The sequence below is a fragment of the Ambystoma mexicanum genome, chromosome 7p (genome assembly GCF_040938575.1).
Source record: "Ambystoma mexicanum isolate Mex_15411 chromosome 7p, UKY_AmexF1_1, whole genome shotgun sequence".
Lineage (NCBI taxonomy): Eukaryota > Metazoa > Chordata > Amphibia > Caudata > Ambystomatidae > Ambystoma > Ambystoma mexicanum.
This window is the reverse complement of record NC_090939.1, coordinates 292052719-292071315: the sequence shown is the minus strand read 5'-3', so window position 1 is coordinate 292071315 and position 18597 is coordinate 292052719. Positions and strand designations below refer to the sequence as shown.

General features: G+C 43.0%; 1 protein-coding gene across 4 annotated transcripts in view; it reads right to left on the bottom strand.

The window, feature by feature from the left end:
• Positions 1-18597, bottom strand: part of GRIK1 (glutamate ionotropic receptor kainate type subunit 1) — a 1552596-nt gene that overhangs the window by 372220 nt on the left and 1161779 nt on the right. For all 4 annotated transcript variants that reach the window (XM_069636357.1, XM_069636359.1, XM_069636358.1 and 1 more), the window contains exon 8: positions 4268-4375. In XM_069636357.1, coding sequence (XP_069492458.1) covers positions 4268-4375 — 108 coding nt within the window. The remainder of the gene's footprint in view (positions 1-4267; positions 4376-18597) is intronic.

Below are 18597 nucleotides of genomic sequence, written 5' to 3'. Positions count from 1 at the left end.
TAGCTAATTGGGAGGCCCATGGCGGTCCACACTGTCTAAGTGGGATATTTGTTTTTTGTTTTTTTTAAGAGTCAATCCTGACTGCATTCTGAGCTTGTCAAAACCGACAGAGTGTTGATAGGGGATTTATTTGAAGGAGGTAGGCTTTTATCCTTCACAGTTTGGAGGGAACGGTACGGAATGGCGCAGGCACAGTTTCTGAATAATGCCAGGCTAGCTAAAGAATTGTCTACTGTTAGGGAGAATTGTCATTTCTGTGCTGATTCCCTTCAACCTTAGAGACCCCCAGCTCTTTTGCTGGACTTTAGGACTTTTAAACTCTAACCCTGGAGTGAGTGAGGCTGTGTTTTCACTCTCTCATTTGTTTTGACCTGACTTGGATTATTTGTTTACTTTGTTTTTGGAGTCTGACAAACTCCATAGTCATCTACTTTTTGTATGGTGACACAAAGAGCCTTCAGTGCAGTGTCACAGAGAACATTTCTCATACGGTTTAAATACCTGTTCGTGTGTGAACTACTGTTCCCAAGAATAGTAAAGTGAAACTGACTTTACTTACCTTTTCTCTTTGTAGGTCCAGCACACATCATTTTATGTGGAGTGCTGGGGGTTTACCTAGTAGTCCCCTATCCTACCTTACTCATGTAACATTTGTTATGTTACCATCACCTCTTTAAATGGCTGGTGGCAGTGGTTTAATGTTCCTACCATTGTACTTTTCTACCGCAGGCTGAATCCTCAGCTGCACTATAGCACTCATTTTGTCAAAATGGCCCCGGTCTTCTTTATTCACAATTTTCTGTTTGTGAGGTCTTTCTTGGGTTTTAATCAGTGCACCAAGCAAGGTTTGAGCCCTTTGTTCATTTTGCCTTTGGCAGGCTTCAGTCCTGAAACCCGCCTCTGGCTCCAGTGTGTTTTGAAGGGCAGGAAGTGAGGGAGGTTCCCGAAACTCCCCTGTCCTTTTTCTCTAGGATTGCCTGAATGCAACCAGCCCTCGTTGGCTCTGGCTGTCCTTTTAGGACAGCCACCCTGCTGTTTGAGTGACAGCCTAGGCTGTGCATGAATGGGAGAAACCTGCTTAAAAGGTGAGGGTTTTGGGACTAGAGGCAGAGTGGACCACTAGGAAGAACACCCAATGAAGAAAGCTTGAACGAAGCTTGCTGCGTCCTCGTGGACCTTTGAATTGCCTGGTGAAGCCCTCCTGCTGTGCTGAAACCCCTTTTTCTGAACAGCAGGAGAAGCTCTGGAAGGGACAAAAATGTACCACTGAGGTAAATATTCTTCGCTGGGAATAGCTCTCACATGATTTAGCTAATTATGAGACAGCTGATGATCTGGCACGTGTCTATCAAAGGCCACTGGCCAATACAGTGGATAAAATTTCCCCTATGAAAATGTGTTGTGTATGAAAAAAGGACCCCAAATTGTGGTATTCTTTCGAGATCCACGGACTAGAGATAGCTAAACATAAAGCCCACATTATCTGTCTTAAAAATAAAATGGCAGAAAATCAGGAAGCTTATACTCTGGCATCCAAGAGATACAAATCTGCCAATATTAAAGCCAAAAAGATTGATTATGATGAAAGTATTATGAATGCAGGGTCTGTTAAGGGAGAGCTATTTAAAGTTCTCAAAGAACTAGAGTACCCATGCCCTTCAGTGATAAAACGTACCAGGGACACGGCTTGGTGTAGAGCAATTCAGGAAGCCATGGTGGATAAAGTACAGAAGATCAGAGACATCACCTCTGGTAAACATACCAATACTGAAAGAACAATCCCAATGAAATCTGATGCGGCAGTCCCAAAGGTTGATATTTAATACAAAAGATATTTTTAGGTAAGAGCAGTTACAGAATTGGGGGTTGTCCATATCATTGCCCAACCTAACCCCACCTCATGCAAAGGGGATGAATATCCTTCAGCGGTGGTAAAGGCATGCGCTCCAGCCCTGATTTCCACCATTACTAAATTTATGAATACAGCTTTTGCTGCGAGTCATGTGTCAGAATGCATTTAACAGGCTGGATTTCCCCACTACTAAACAAGTCAACTTTGAACCCCAATAATCCTCACAACTACAGTCCAATCACAAATGTTTCCTTTTTGTTCACGATCTGTTGACTGTGTGGCCTACCTCCAAGTAGAACAATTCTTAAATGCAAATAGTATTTTAGGCCAGCGGCAATGTAATTTTCACCCGGCACATGGCACAAAAAAGAGCATTACTCATTCTGAAGTCTAATATTTTGCATGCAATGGAGAATGGCAATGTTGTGCTATTCATGCGCCTTAACTTATCTGCGGACTTTGATCTTGTGTACCATAAAATACTGGTTGACAGGTTATTACACTCTGCCTCATTCTCAGCCTCTGCAGCCACCTGGACTAACTCTTTTTTTATGTTATGTTATGTCATTTGTAAGGCGCCAAAGCCCGAAGGCATCCAGGTGCCAATCTAATTGTAAATGCAGAGTGTTTAGAAATGATGCATTTGCCAATTAGTTCAAAGTGCAATGTGCGGTCCCAGAGGGTTCATATGTGTCCCCCACTGTGTATAATATGCTCACAAAACCTTTCTTCGAGCTGTTGAATGCCAGAGTAGTAATGTATACAAACTACGATGATGATATTCAGTGTTTAATTCCACTCCCAGGCAACCACGATTTGAACACTGAAAATATGAATGAGGTTTACTCTCTTATTCAACAATCGGTGGAAATTGTTCTTGTCTTAAGTGATTCTAAAACCAAATTGATGATAGCAGGCACCGCGGTTCGATTAGGAAAGCTTGACACAAGCTATAAGGAATTTAAGATAGCTTCAAGCACTATCACCACCTTGCCTACAGCAACAACGTGTGGGGTCTTCTTTGACAAGAAGATGAACATGAACATGAAGGCTCAACAGCCTGGTTGCTACCTCTTCTTATTACATCAATCTGTTGAGCCAGTTTATACCTTTCTTGACTAAACAAACGTGTGTCACCATTGCTAGAGCCATCATTGGCTCTAATTTAGACTACTGTGAAAGTTTGCTTCAGGGAAAAGGGAAAGGCGAACGAGCAAAATAACAGGTTTTTCAAAATAGCGAGCGCTGTGCACGCAGTTGAAGGCATTGCAAAGAGAGAACATATCTCGCACGTCCTCCACTGGTTGCCGGTGGATGCGAGGATCTCCTTTCACCTTCTCCTCCTGACGCATAAATGCCTCTTTGGTGAAAGCCCAGTCTATCTTGTAGAAAGACAATGCCTCTTTGGTGAAAGCCCAGTCTATCTTGTAGAAAGACTTCTGTGGCTGCTTCGCCAGAGGACTTGGAGATCAAACGACACCCAGATCTTGTTTGTGGTAAGAGCAAAACTGACCGTGATCAATAAGAGTGTGTGCCACAATGTAGCACCCAAACTTTGGAACAGGCTACGTCCAGATTTGAGGGGCTGTACCTCTCTGGACTGCTTTAGACGTCCCCTGAAGACCCACCTATTGACCCAGGCTTTCTCTCTGATGCTTTCTTGCTTGCTGGCCTCGGCCATGAATGTGCATATTGGTAGGTGTTTGTTGTCGTTTTGTTTGTTTCTTAGTGCTCTGATGCCTCTGGGCTTGCTTGCTTTTAGCGCTATATAAATAATAAATAAATGAATATAGTGAGTGTACTATGGATGACCTGGCGAGGGCTGTAAAGCTGGATAAACAAGCGGGTGTCCCTTGGAACACTTGTGTACAGGCGCGCTATAAATGCCATATCATATCATATACATATCATTGAGTGTCTTGTGCGGTGTTTGATGCTTAAGCACTTAGTTATCAGCAACTACTGAAACTTCTCAGCATGAAGAAAGGCCGTGTTCCCATCGTACTTACCTGCATTGTGTGTGGTTGCGACCTACTTACCGCCAAGAAACTTCACACGCATGTATCTGCCACAATGAACACTCCCGAAAAAAACGTTCCTTTTTTAAGTGCCATTCACAAATCCCCAATCAGTGACGTCGATAAGAAGACTTCTATTATCTATTTTAGACTGTTGTTACCTTTTTAGACACAATATTTCTGCACCATGCAACATCAGTCAGTTTCGCCCACACTTAGGAAAACCCAAAATTTTAAATATGAGGATTTTGTGAACAGAACATGTGAAATGCCGAATAGCAAAATGAACAAAGACCCCACATTTCAGCCATAAATACTGCCACCGTGACTCTCTGTGATACATCCAAGGAGTGACCTGGTGTCCACTTAATAGGTGTATGTTGATAAGCCTGCTTACCTTTTCCATTCCATCCTCTTTGAGACTAATGATATCCAAATCGAAATCTCTCCGCAAGCCATCGGTTTTATTGAATGTGATTCTGCCTGTCAAGCCGTCCCATCGCACCTGAAAACATATCAGAAAAACAAATTGATCAACTATTCAACACCACTTAATTTCAAGTAAAGTTGATAAATGAACACGGTATCTAAGCCAGACAGACATGCATGCTTGTGAATGCCTTTTCGAAGCACACACACGCGCCCCCATGCACACATGAACAATAAACCCCCCTCCAAGTGTCTAATCAACGGGTAAAAAAAAAAGGCCAGGTGGACTCTTTAAAGTGGCAGCCGTGCTGAGTGATGAGGTATTGTAGGCACACAAAAGTAAGGCAATCTATTGGATAGACCGCAGCTGGTTGTTAATAGCTAACAGCAGACCACCTAGATGCCAAGCTTTCCGGATGCCCAACGAGTTTTGGAATGGCACCAAAGTTCTGATAGTCCAGTCCTGCAATTATTAAGCACTGCCATAGAAAGGAAGGAGCAGTGCTGCCCTAGCTGCCCACGGTTAAGAGGGCATTGCATAATTGCAACCCCAAGCCTGCATGCAATGCACTGCAGATGATGATCAGATGATGATCAGGGATAAAAGCAGTGCCTCTGCGAATATAATGAACACATTCACAGGCACTGCTCTCTCTTGTCTATCCCCCAGAATGACTGGGGTGCTTTTTACCTTATCATGGTTTTCATGTTATGCCTTGCCACGCCTTGTTTTGCCTTTCTGGGCCATATTGTGCAATGTTAGGCTCCATCTTCTTGGTAGGTGAAGGGCAAGCTCTAGTTCCCAAGTAAGTGCACCTTAGAGGTCTGTGCTCTTCTGCTTCAAAGGTTGTACAGTCTCATGCTCTCATCTGGAAGGAAGTTCGTGTGTGTATGGTATCACCAAACCCATCAGTGCGAGGGATTCTGGTCCCTGTAGTGTCAGTTTCAGCTTGTTAAGAACCATCACTCCCCATTACTTCCTAAAGTATGGCCGAGGGGATAGCTCAGGGGCAACGCGTTTGTCTTGGAAGCAAGACAATGCAAAGCAACATAGCAACACAGGTTCGAATCCCTATAATTCATGCTATTTCCACGCCAAAGTCCAACTCATTCTGATGGGGCCCCTCTGCTTACCACCCACCGACACCACACAGGAAATGCAATCACTCAATCCATCAATTAATGGTTATTAAGTTCAATTAAACCTTATAATGTACACTTTCAGTCATTAAAATGTGAAATTATACGTACATAATATTGATAAATATATAAAGACAAATAAAAGCAGATTACCATAAGAAAAGTATCTACACTATAAAATAGACAGATTTTAGAAATGATATTTAAAAACACATCCAGTCCCCAAAGCAGACCCGGTTCAAAAACAGCAGAAAGGCATATGCAAACAACACTCCCATGCACAAAACTGCAATTTCCTAATGCAGGGATTAGACGCTTTTGTCTGAGCTTTCTGAAATTGGAGCAGAAACATATCATGTACACGGCTGTCTCCCCTGAGACCTTATCACTGGGGTACAGTCCAATTAACATTTCATGTTTTTCCCTTGGCACTTTTAAAACTCTCATCTGTAATTGACCAAATCTGACTACCATTATCCTCCTGCTCATGCGATCTGACTTCATGTAGCAAAGATCATTTTCCTCTCCGTGTTCAGATTTTAAAGGCAAAGAGGCTGCCACTGTTTTCAGCTATCTTGGGTTTTAAGAACTTCTATCTAACATAGACTATTTCAGTAGCCTTTCTAAACACTGTTTTCAATTTGTATGAGATAATGCTGTCCTCAAAATAAATTGGAGCAATCAATAAATTGTAGACAGTAGATATTCCTAAAACACAGTAACCCCCCAAGCAATATCATGTCATCTGTTACACTTCAGGCTAAGTTCTAAGATGGACTAGTCCATACTATTGTCTGCAGCCTCAACAGAGCCAATGGTGTTTTGACTCCCGCTGGTTTCAGCCCGGTTCCCAAACATGATACATTGTTGCCCCGTAGAGTTTGGGACCATCATTACTCCTCTTAGAAATGTGGTCTCTAGAGTCTCAGGTTTTTTGCATGTTTCATAGCCCCACATTCTCCCGCCCATTCTGGTCTTAGTATTATAATCATCCAAGTCTATGTTCAAAACACTCCTACTTTTAACCCGTTTATTTTTCAGGAAAGATTTCCAGCGAATGGTATTTTGCAACTAACCCTGATTTTTCTCCATTTATGAAGATTGAAATGTATTTCTTGTGAATCTTGATTTCAATGAGTCTGCATTACTAGAGACCAATATGTGTAATGCCAATGTGGTCTGTTTGAGCAGCACAGCACCGTCTGCATACAGGAGGATGGAGTGCATCTTCTCCCCAGTGATGTCACATTCATCTCATGTCCTGGGAGGATAGCTCAGCAGCAACGTGCTCGCCTTGGAAACAAGACGACACGAAGCAACACAGGTTTGATCCACAGGTCTGAGCTAAAAAACCTCTGGGTATTAAGCGCGTTATAAATACGCAACTAAGGCATATGCTGGTAGCAGCGCCTCGATGCCCCCGGGCTGTGTGAGCGCTTTAAAAATGGAAACAAATAAATAAATCTCAGCTTCTACCACTTGCATCTCAGAGTCACAGCGTTATTGCTGTACAAGGAAAATGACAGCGGGGCAAGTACTCAGCCCTGTCTGCTATGATACTCCAGCCCCATCCTGGAAGAATGGTGTAATAGGGAGGGCTAATGGTGTTTGAATGCCTGAATGCCCTGCCCTGGCGCCCCAGGAAGATACTTTAAAAAACAAGCAATTGGAACCGGAAGTCGCAGCAATCAATGGGGCAGCAGCCCCAGCATGCCAGGAAGGAGCAGTCTGTAGAAAAAACAGTTTGTACTGGGCCACCCTAAGGGAATCACATCACACCCAGACCTTATGCCTATTTTAGAAGGGCCTGCTCTTCTAGGGAGAAGGAAAGGAATGTAGCACAGAGAAGTTTGTTCCACTACTTTGTACCCTTCTACCCTTGGAAAATCACCACGACGGAGTATGCAGAGTAAAGCTGTTCCAGAATTCCCTCGCGCTTGTCGCACTCCACTTGCGGTGCTTTGTAATGAAAATATTGTCTGACTGACTTTGTATCCAGCTGACATAATGAAATCAGAGCGCGGTGTGTCAGCGCGCGTGTCTTGAAGTGCGTTGCAAGTGTGTAGCAGTCTGCAGGAAATTGCAGTCGAACATTGGTGTACTACCTGAGGCCTTCGTATTTCACATTTGCTATATTGAAGGAGCAGCGTTTGCACATCTGTGCTCCATTTACCTACCTTGCCAATCAAGCGGCTGGCTAGCAACTTTGTGTCCAGCTGACACTATAAAATCAGATCGCGTCGGCGTGTGCATCTTGAAGTGCATTGCAAGTGCGTTGGAGTCTGCAGTCCACAGGCAGTGAGGTAGCAACGGAGCGAATCCTTGCATTCCAACATCGAGTATTGTTTATTACTGTGTGATGATAAGTGCAGATCTTTTCTCAACAGAGCTTCCTAAATGATGTGCCTTTTTAATACTCAGATCATTATTGCTGATTCTTAGCTCTTCAACTCTCATGCCGGACGGTAACAAATCTAAAACTAAACACAACCTACGATCTAAACCAAAGGTGGTGGAGTCTAACAGTCCACAGACTAAACAAACTGATATGGTAAAGCATCAATATAGCCTGACTCAGTATAGAGCCAGGATGGTGGAGGAGTTTCGTCATGGGAAAATGACAGACTCTTACGTGGCTGAGGTCATCGCCCAGGCTCCAGTAATAATATTGAGCAAGGACCAGGTTGAAAGTTTTGCACAACACTGTTCATCTATAAATAACAATATGAGCAAATTTGCGGCACCTGAACGGACAGACAATCCTAGTTGTGATTGCGCCCTAGCACCTTGAATCGTCTTGTGTGCTAGATTGATTTACCAATAATGATCTTGGACCCAAATAACTGGACAAGCTCAAAGAATATGACAGAGTACTACTTTATTATTAGCATAAAATAAAGTACGGCAATCTTGCGAACAACAAGCTATAGTCGACACACCCACACTCAAACTGGATTATGCAAAGGTTTTATACCTCAATGTACGTCAGCTATGTGGTCATCCAACGTGTCAAACTGAAAAACCTATTGAAGGGAGGGATTGGTTAAGGGAACATATATACCCATAGTATGTATATAGGTTAGTGACACCATTGGCTGCCCTTTATCTGTTAGGCACACCTCGAGCCAACTATAAATATGTATAATACTCATTAAAGCAGAAACATGGCAGCGGGTTGCTCTTTACAACATTGTATAGCATCTTGCTGCATAGACCCTCTGATTGGTCGGCATGCTTTCCCAACATTGGACATTTGGCTCGTTAGCAGCACGTAAGAATATTCTAACATTGACAGGCCCTTTGTTTTGGTTTTAGGTATGCAAACGCAAAACAAAAGAGGTGGTGGCTGGAAGGTTTTGAATTAATCCTAAACTCCTGCATTGCTCTGGGCAACCCTCCAGACCATTGTTCTTCGCCTGCCAAGCCATTACAAAAGAGGAAAGACCATATGCAAATCAGGCTTGGTCCCACCTCAAAAAGGGCAGTCCAGCCCAAAGTGCTTGGTCACATCCCTTCTGCATGAGACCACATGCATCCCCAAACATGTTTCGGCCTTGATGGCCCACATGAGTGTTGGGTAGCTTGGGTCTCTGGGCTCAGTAGGCACGAGACCCACGTCTGGGCATTCCCATCCCACACAGGGTAATTTAAGAAAAACATAAGAGGTGATGGCTGGAAGGTTTGGAATTAATCCTACCCTTTTGTTTTGTTTAGGTAGGGAAACACCTTGAGTGCAAGGACAGAGATGCATTTTCCCAACCCCTTTTATTTTAATAAAAGTCTTTGACGAAAACTATGAATCACTTGTGTCCAAGTCTCATTCCTGGCTCCTTACATTTGCTTCGGAAAGGAAAAGTGTACCTAGGGTACCTCAGAAGTTGCAGCGAATGGAAATAAAGACGGCACAAAGAAGCAGAAAATATCCCTCTGACACGTAAAGAAAGGCGAAGAGTAAAAAGGTTAGCAACTTTGAAAGTAAAATCTGATTCTAGGCAAACAAGCCCTAAGCCTGCACACTGTGACTCGCTTGAGTCGGTGAAAAACAAGGGCACTCAGTCAAAAAGAGAGGAAAAAGCCAAGAGGAGGTCCGAAAGAGCAGAGCAAAGGCCTATAACAATAACCAGTTGGCACATTCTTGCCTTACTGGTAAGAGGATGCACTATCAAACCCCAGTGATGGAAATTCATCCGCCCTGATCTGCGAGGACAATAACTCAGCTCTTATGGAACAATTCTATTTTGGTGAGAATGATGACAACCTGTGGGTTGTATGGTTCAGTTCCCCTAATTGTACTAAGGTCAACAAGGGCACTGACAAAACTGTTGAGGGGAATTGTAAAAGATTTACAATCAGTAGTCTTTTCACTAATGAAGAGGAAACATGGCTGAATATAAATGCCACACTGCAAGTACTTCATATCATCCCCCCGCTTAGGGTACTGATAGCTAGTGATTTTGACTATGTGGAACTTGGTGGCAATGGCAAATTGGCCTCTGCTTTGGTGCACTGGTATACCAGTCCAACCATTGATCTTGTCTTATTACACCATCAACACCTATTGCGTATGGGCTGTAAACTGCTCAACTGTGACAACATCAGGGCCTGTATAAGACGAGTCCACAACGTGGCCTCAATAAAAGTGTTACCAGGACATCTGAGGGTAATTTGATCCAGCTGGTGAAGAGTAAGACTCTCTGCCCGAAGGAAGATTTGGACTGGGGATACCTGACCGATATCTTGCCTGTCAATATTCCGACTAGGCCTTGGATTGCTAAGTATTCTGACATGGAACACACATGGTTTCTACCATTTCATAAATAGGAAAGAGGGCCATAATCTAATGTACATAGATGACATTTTCCTTTTGCAAGAGAGCTGGCTAATCCATCCAGTAATTATACACGGGTATACAATCATGCAATCTATGGCCACAAAAGCCATACTGGGGAAGCACGTGGGTGTCATGTTAACTGGAGTTTCTAACAAGTTTATGGTAACGCTACTGGAAACTATTGTAAACATACTTGCTGTTGAGCAAACGGTCCCTGCAGCTAATTGCTTGCACTCTTTGTTAGTAGTCAATGCCTAGGACCCCAGTGGTGGAGGAAACACCAGCAATATACAGGAGATAATCTCTTAAATCATTGCAAATTGGTATCACTTGCAAGGAGTTAAGTCAATTATAATTGGTGGCGATTTCAACTCCCACTATGTTGACAAGCAAAAGACGTGGCCTGTTAAATGCGTGTTGGCAGAAAGTAACATGAGGCAGACCTAATCAAATAGGGCTGGGCTGAGCTGGGTGTGGGTCTTTTTAAAAAGTGGGGCTTTTGCATGGTTAATGGGCGAGTAGTGGGAGATGTGCCCGGTAACTACACCTGGAGGACAGTTGGTAGAAAAGCCACCCTTCATTATTTATCAACCCTTTAGGTATCAACAGCCTAGTATCCATGATAACACAACACATTATATACAGATCTACCATTTGCTTAAACTTATTGTTAACCTGGATAGAGTGTCACTGCCAAACCCGCAAATAGGTGAGGTAAATATGAGAGGAAATCGGGTAACTTGGACGTAAAAAAAAACTTGGAGGCCACGAGGGAGATTTTCATAGAAAATTGGGAGCACACAGTTTTTAGTAAGCCTCCTCCTTCGGCTTCTGAACTCATCATATGGTTCTCCCATTGTTCCTCTAAAATCACAGTAGTTGGTAATGCATTCACTCAATGCGCTCAAGCAAAATACAATTGGGTTTGTGATCCAACTATTTGTGATGCAAAAAACCGGCTTAGGCGAACTGTAAGAGCACAAGAAGGTCAACGCCTGTGATGTCAGTTGCGGTGGCACACATCAATAGGGAGAAAAATAACTATCGCAATTGCCTGAAAAGATGGTGGCTCTCCATAAACAACTCAGGCGATACTAATACCTATTTGCAAAAAAAGGTTAATAATTTACCTGCACATTATCGCCTTTTGCCAATGTGGGACACAGCTGGCAAAATGTTTGCCTCCATGGTATTGAGAGACCAAAGAAGTTGACCAACTATGAAGGAGATCTTATGCCCTTTTCAGAGCAGGATGCTCTACTTCCGATAACACTCTTCTATTGAGGCTCCCTGATCATAGAGGTTAAGAAGAAAGGAAACCCCCTCTTTACTTGGTTTATGTGGACTTTAAGGCCCTCATTACGATACTGGCGCTAAACCATGGCGCTATTAGCACCATGGTTGGTGCCGGTATCGTAACGAGTCTGCCAATGTTCAATGGGGAATTACCACCCCATTCCAAGGTTGGCGGGGCGGTAATTCCCCATTGAACATTGGCCCTTCCACATTCTCATTTTTGCCCCATAGGGCTCAATGGGACTGGGGACGGCGCTAAGTACGGAACCGCAAATTGCAGTACCGTACTTAGCACCAAGTTCCCTTTGCGGGTCCCTACTTTAAAGGCTGGTCTAGACCAGCCGTTCAGGTCGGGTCCCGCAAAGGGACCTCGTAGTAAGGCGCTAATGGGTTAACGGCACCACAGCCTTTTACGGCGCCGTTAACCCATTAGCGCCAGGGTCTTAATGATGCCCTAAGTCTGCTTTTGAAAAGTCAAGGATCGATTGATGCCTAAATTTAAAAAAATGTGATATACCTGAGTCAATACTGGAGATGATACAACAATACCATGAAGAAACAAGTGTGCAGGTGAGATTTAACAGCATGGATGGCTTCTTCAAATACATCCCCACTACAACAGGGTTGAAACAAGTGTGCAGGCTGGCGACCATGCTGTTCAATCTCTACCTCGCTGATCTACCAGTCAGGCTGGCCGCTGCTTATTGCTTTCCTCCTAAGAACAGGGCACACCGGATACACTGGCTATCAGATGCCGATGATGCTGTCCTTATGGACCACACCTTGGGGGGTATTAGAAGGGCATTTTGCATACGCATCAGAACATGAGCTCATAATAAATACTGATAAGACTCAGGCGATAGTAGTCACTGACTCTCAGGGGTTATCGAGGAAGATAGACATAATTGCAGCTGGCATAGAGAGAGTTCCAGTTTATACATATCTTGGCTCACAGATGAGATCTGACAACAGGTTTGCAGACATCATTGAGGGCAAGGTAGATCATGCTGTTGCCCGTACCTCCATAACTGAGATGTTTGCCGGGAAAACAGCAGGGTACAGTCCTGAGGGAATCATATTGATATACGAACAGAGCATAGTCGCTGCCATGTTTTATGGGCTGGAAGCCACTCTTATGACCGGTATTGGCTGCTTGAATAAAATAAAAGGGAGACTCTGGAGAATTCTCCTTGGACCAACGCAATGTACGTCGATCAAGGTGTTAAGAGAGGAGTTGGGCCTAACATCATTGGCTGGCTTCAAACATTTGCATAGGGCCATATATTATATTAAAGCATTGAAGCCACCTCAGTCCCCTTTATTAGCTATTTTGAGTTCCCATATGAAAGTTAATGGTAAACATCCCCTTCAAGAGTTTGCAAGACTAAACAAACAAATATTTAAAGAAATGGGCTGGAATTCGCATTGGGACAAAGAGCCAGCAACCATTATTATTATTATAATTATAATTAAAATAGGTCATTTATAATATGCTTAACACGCAGAGGTTTCTAAGCGCGGTCCCAGAAATTGTGTCACCATTAGAAGGGATTTCAAATGTAAGCTCAAAGTTTTGGACTGGGGATTGAATTGTAACCATCTTGCTAATTTAAAGACCTATGTAGACTGTGTGACTGTACAATGTGAATATCTGCGCCCTCAGAAATATTGTCTCCTGTCTTCTTCTCCTGCTTTAAGGAGATTTTACCTTGTTGCTACGCCTAAACCAACTTCCGACTCAGGCCCCAGAACTAGTATGCTTAAAAAGGATAGATGGTGTCAGTTATGTAAAAACAGTTCCTGATTGGAAACAAACAGACAAATTATGACACAGTGTAAAACACATGGTGTGTTTGGGGGGATTTTCATATGAGGTTGATGAGATCAGATTACATTTATTTCGGCGCACTTTCTTATTGGCTATAAATAATCACAGCAATATGGTACTTTATAAGATGTGGCAAAACAGTAGTAGACAGTGTTTTTGCCTAAAAACATTGAGTGATGAAGCCCTCTCGCGATTAATGGGTGCACTCTGATGCTTTTCTGTTTTTACGGATGAACTGTAAATTTAACAATGCTATATGTTGTATGTTATAATTTCATTGTGATAATGTAATGGTTATTTGCAATTGTTTATAAAATGGTATGTGAAAAGTTCTTTCGAACTGCAGCACTTAATTAAAAAAATAAAACGGTCTCATTGTACAGATTGAGACCTGCTGCAGATCGAGTCTCTTCTGGTTAACCGTGGAATTCTGTGGCTATCTTTCATTTCGTTCAGCTTTATTTTCACATGTTCATGTCATAAAAGCACAAAATACATTTCATTAAACATTCTACAGGGATCAGGACATTAATATATAAAAACACATTTTAAAAAAAGAGAAAATAGTCAGAACTAGAATATACAGATGACTCCATAATCAATATGTAAAATTAGAATTTCATTTTCCGAAAGTAAAAGTGCAAACAGCAGTAATTCCTAGGGCATCACAATCTCCATACAAAATGCATCCTCCAACAGAGGCATTTTCAATTCTTTCAGAAGGATATATAGTGCCGGCCCTAGGGGTTCCTAGTATAAAAGGTACAAACACCTTATCCTACACAACCATAGATTGAATGTTAAGATACATAGAGTAAAGCAACCATTACAATACGATGCCAACGCTCTACCAGCTCGTATGGTTTTGCCTTATGCGGCAGACCCATGGTAGATACTTAGCAGTTGAACAGACTGCGCGTCCATCAGAAGCATTACAACACAGAGCCATTTGCATCGTTTGCAACTCGAATCTGTCTTCCCCTAAACAACAGCCTTACACATCTTCTTGGCAATAGGAATTGCAGACAGATTAAGACAAAATGATCAGAATTCTCAGTTGCACCTTAGCAGAATGGACAAGCGGATGAGGCATTTGGATTCCATCTGTTAGGAACGCTAGCAAGAGGTAAGGCACCTATCCTGAGCTAACGGTACAAAGCCCTCTAGTACATAGGATTAACATAGTGAAGGTATGCTTTGTACCCCACCCCTTGCTTGTGGCCCCAATATCTGGACAATAAAGATAATTGACCAGCATTGGTCTCATAGGCACACTTAACATCAACATTGCTCTTGCTTGACATACTGGCTGGATTTCACCAGAACTTTCTGAGATCCATGCTATTTAGCTCACTTTTTACATAGGAGTGCCACGGAAAGATTTTTCACTGCGTCTCTGTAGCTCATCGGCTGTCCTTACTCAGTAGTAGACAGGATACGCAGTGCAGAACATTCCTATGCACCGCATGCCGGTTTCCCAAAACAATGGCCGGTTTGTTGTACCGGTGGGTAATGCAAGGACATGTTTAAGGTATTTATTTTCTGTGACTGTTTGCCTTGGGCATCTCGTATTTCTCCAAAGCTCCGCACCAAATGTGGGCACCTGCCTGAGTTGCACTTTATAGGCCTCCAAGGAGACCCACACTGCCCCACCCCCACCTAGTGAATGTTGCCAGTGCAACGCTTTGCCTTATCAGATTAAGTTGTGCCTGAACCATATGTGCGTCCCAGTTGAACATTTCTATAACTCTCAAGCCCACGTAATCCTATTGCCACATCTATTCTATGGGCCCCACAACAAACTTTAAGGGACATCACCCTCTTAATCATATTTCTATTATCATTGCATACCATAGACTTGGTCTTCGTAACATTGACTGATAAGCATTTCTGATCGCAAAATTCCTCAAAGGCGTTCAGTTCTAACTTGAGCCCAATTGGCATGGGGGAAAGAAGGACTACATCATCTGCGAACGTAAGCACCAGCATTTTTTCTTTTGCTAGGTGGGAGCATCAGAGTGTAGCAAAACCAATTGTTGCATTACCCCATTAACGACAATGCAGAATAATCTGGATGCCAGAATACACCCACGGCAAACCCCCATCTCTATTCCTATTGGCTCAGTGACACTCCCATCCAAGCCCCATCTTATAACAGCTGTGTTTCCAGAGTAAAGGTTTTGTATTGTCTTCAGAAGCTGGGGGGTAAGTCAAGATCTCGGAATGTCCCATAATCGTGCCCTTGGTACAATGTAAAAAGTTGTGCAGATCTATAGTGCAGTGTATATACTCATATTTGCCCAAGACGCAGAGATTCTGATAGATTGCACTGTCTCCACTAGTAAAAGCCACTGCCAATTGACTGGTGACATTATTTTCCACTATCCATGTTTCCAGATGTTCTAACACTGCTTGGGCAGATATCTTCCCCCCTAAATATAGGAGAGAAATGGGACGGTAGTTGCCGCTGGAGTCTCAGTCACCTTTTTTGAAAATGAGCTATCTTTGGAACTAATCTATCAAGAGTGGTAATACGAACTACGATATAAACAAAGTGCATGTTTGATTATTTGACTGACCAGTGGCATGGTTAGAGGGCATGTTAAACATGTCCGCACAAACACTCTGCAAATCAAGACATAACGACTCACTGTATTTGAATGCATGGCAGACCCTTCGACCTTTGGTGCATGATGGAATCTATTAAGACCCAACCAACAAATGAATGAGTAAATGCTACAGGACACACCACAACAATAGTTGCATAAGTGAATGAGTGAAGATTTAGGGAAAGATTGCATTATTGAGAATTTGCAGAGTTTGTGCAATTTGAGTTTGCCTTGTTTTTGCAAGATAATCAAGAAGACCTTAGCTAGAGAAGAATCCTGCCTAGGCAAGAAAGATACACTTAAAAATCCCCCTAGCCATCCCATACAAAAACGATGCCAATCCTCCCTCAGGTGTTCCCAACTTCATGAACCTTTCCACACAAGTACCCTACCTGGCCCAAGTTATGGAGCATTGTGTGGCTATCATCAACTTATAAAACTTTGGAAGGGAGATTGAGCGCTTCCTACTCCAGAATCTTGAAACTAACTTCTCTGGCTATTCTAAAGGTGTTTGTCAATTCACTTCTCCTCCGATACCCAACCACATTTCAAAGATCTTAATTTAGCGGTCCAATGGCACTAGGCACTCAGCAGTCCCTCAGAGGCCATATCTTTGCAAGGTCTCCCATAGTATGGATTTGTCCACATGATCGAATGTTGTTCACACATCCGTACATGCCAGCTGCAGAAAACTCTCTTCCTTTCTTGCAAACGTTTCTGTCATCAGAGCCAGGTTCAAACGTTACTCTGTATTACCCATGGGTTGGTGGAATGTTGGAAACCACTGGGCATTCGCCAACAAGCAATTTATTCTACAACACTCCTCTACAGGGAGCAGCAAACATATTCACATAACCACATAACCTTGACTCAATCAAGGTTGTTATTGTAAGGGTGCACAAGTATGAGTCGGACACAGAGAAAGCATAATTTTGGGCAAAATCATTTATTAAAACAAACAAGTTTGGAAAAATGCCTCTCTATCCCTAAACACTATAGTTCAAAGTAAACTAATGGAAATGTCAGGAAGTCTGAAAACAGCCTGTCACTGTTTTGTCAAAAACCTACTACTACCACTAACACTTACATTCTAAGATAACTGTGCAAGGGAATTCTTTACTAAATGAAACTATATTCTTGATGTTGACAATAAACAGAAATGATCCCTGTTCAGCTGGTAGTAAGGTGATCAAAAGATATGTTTAAAAACCACAAAGTTCCAAGACTTTCGCTTAGACTTGTTTTTCCAACAAGAGGCTGAATCGCAGATAAGGTAAAGTCTCTATATTCCCAGCCTTTATATCCTATTGACTTCAGGTCCCTCTCTGCCAAGTTTACATTTCACTTTATTATTTCCTCGGCCTCCCTGGTTACTAATCTTCTATGTAGGTGTGAGTGTTAGACTCAAAAAGACAGTTTGACATCTTCATTTTCCACAATGGGTAATTGTCAATAAATGTCTCTTTCATATGGTCCCTGACCCTCTTGTCTTTAGACCTTTGTTTCTGATATGGGTGTGGGTCCCAGGCTCACGCAGCAGCATTACTTCCACTTGGTTTACTCTCCTGCCAGTTGAGCAACTAGTTTTGATTATCCTTCCGGTCTCTTTCAGGGGTCCCAGGCTCACACAGTGGTGTTATTCCCTCTTGGTTTACTCTTCTGCCATGTGAGGAACTGGTTTTGATTCTGTTTTTGGATCCCAGAGCTCCTCTTTTGTTTCCTACTTTTTTTCTCAAGTTCCCCTAGACCTCTAACAACTTCTGATAAACATGCATACCTGTTCTGTTCTTCTTGAATGCAGCCAGCATTTCCCTAGTCACTGTGTTGCTTGCGGCGGTTCCAACAGCTTCTCGGTGAGAGGCAGGTTCTGCAGCACTTTGGGTGATGTCTCTCCCTTCCTGGCTGCGTGTCCTGCACTGTAAGTGGTTCAACGGAGCTTGGGTAGCCTTGAGGTAAGTACCGGCAGCAAGGCACTCGGTCCTTCGAAGTTGGACCTTTGTCAGCCTTTCCTCTACCTCGCTCTGTGGCTTCCCGTTTGGCTTTCCTCTGCTCGCTTGGTGCAGGCAATTCGCAGTGTCTTCTCAGAGACCCGTTCTCTCGGATCTCATTTTTGGGAGGTTTGTCTCCCTCAGGCTTGTCTCTCTCAGCTGTTTGACAGCTGAGTTTCCTTTTAAACTCCTGTGCTGACCAGCTGCTTCCATTCCAGCAAGTGACATCTAGACCGCTCACTTCGTTTCTTTGAGGTGATCTTTAATGTCTTAGTACTAGTTACTCCCTCAGAAGGGGGATACTTAAGAGTCTTTGGGCATTTCAGGTTTGTCAAAGTAAAAAATGGTGAACCTTAAAACAAAGTATATTAGTATAAGGGTGGGGGATTTGGTATTAGAGAGGGTTTGTGGCTCTTAAGACGGATAATTACTGTGTTCCTTGAGAATAATCGTCCCTAATTGTGTAGGGGGCTTCCCCCCAATGCGATCCTTTCATGGTACACCCTCCTAGGGGGATTATTGTACTGTGGATGCACTGCCCTGGCCCCATAGGAACCCACCCCCCGCCCTGGCATGGAAGAAGGGACAACATCCTCAGATTTGTCA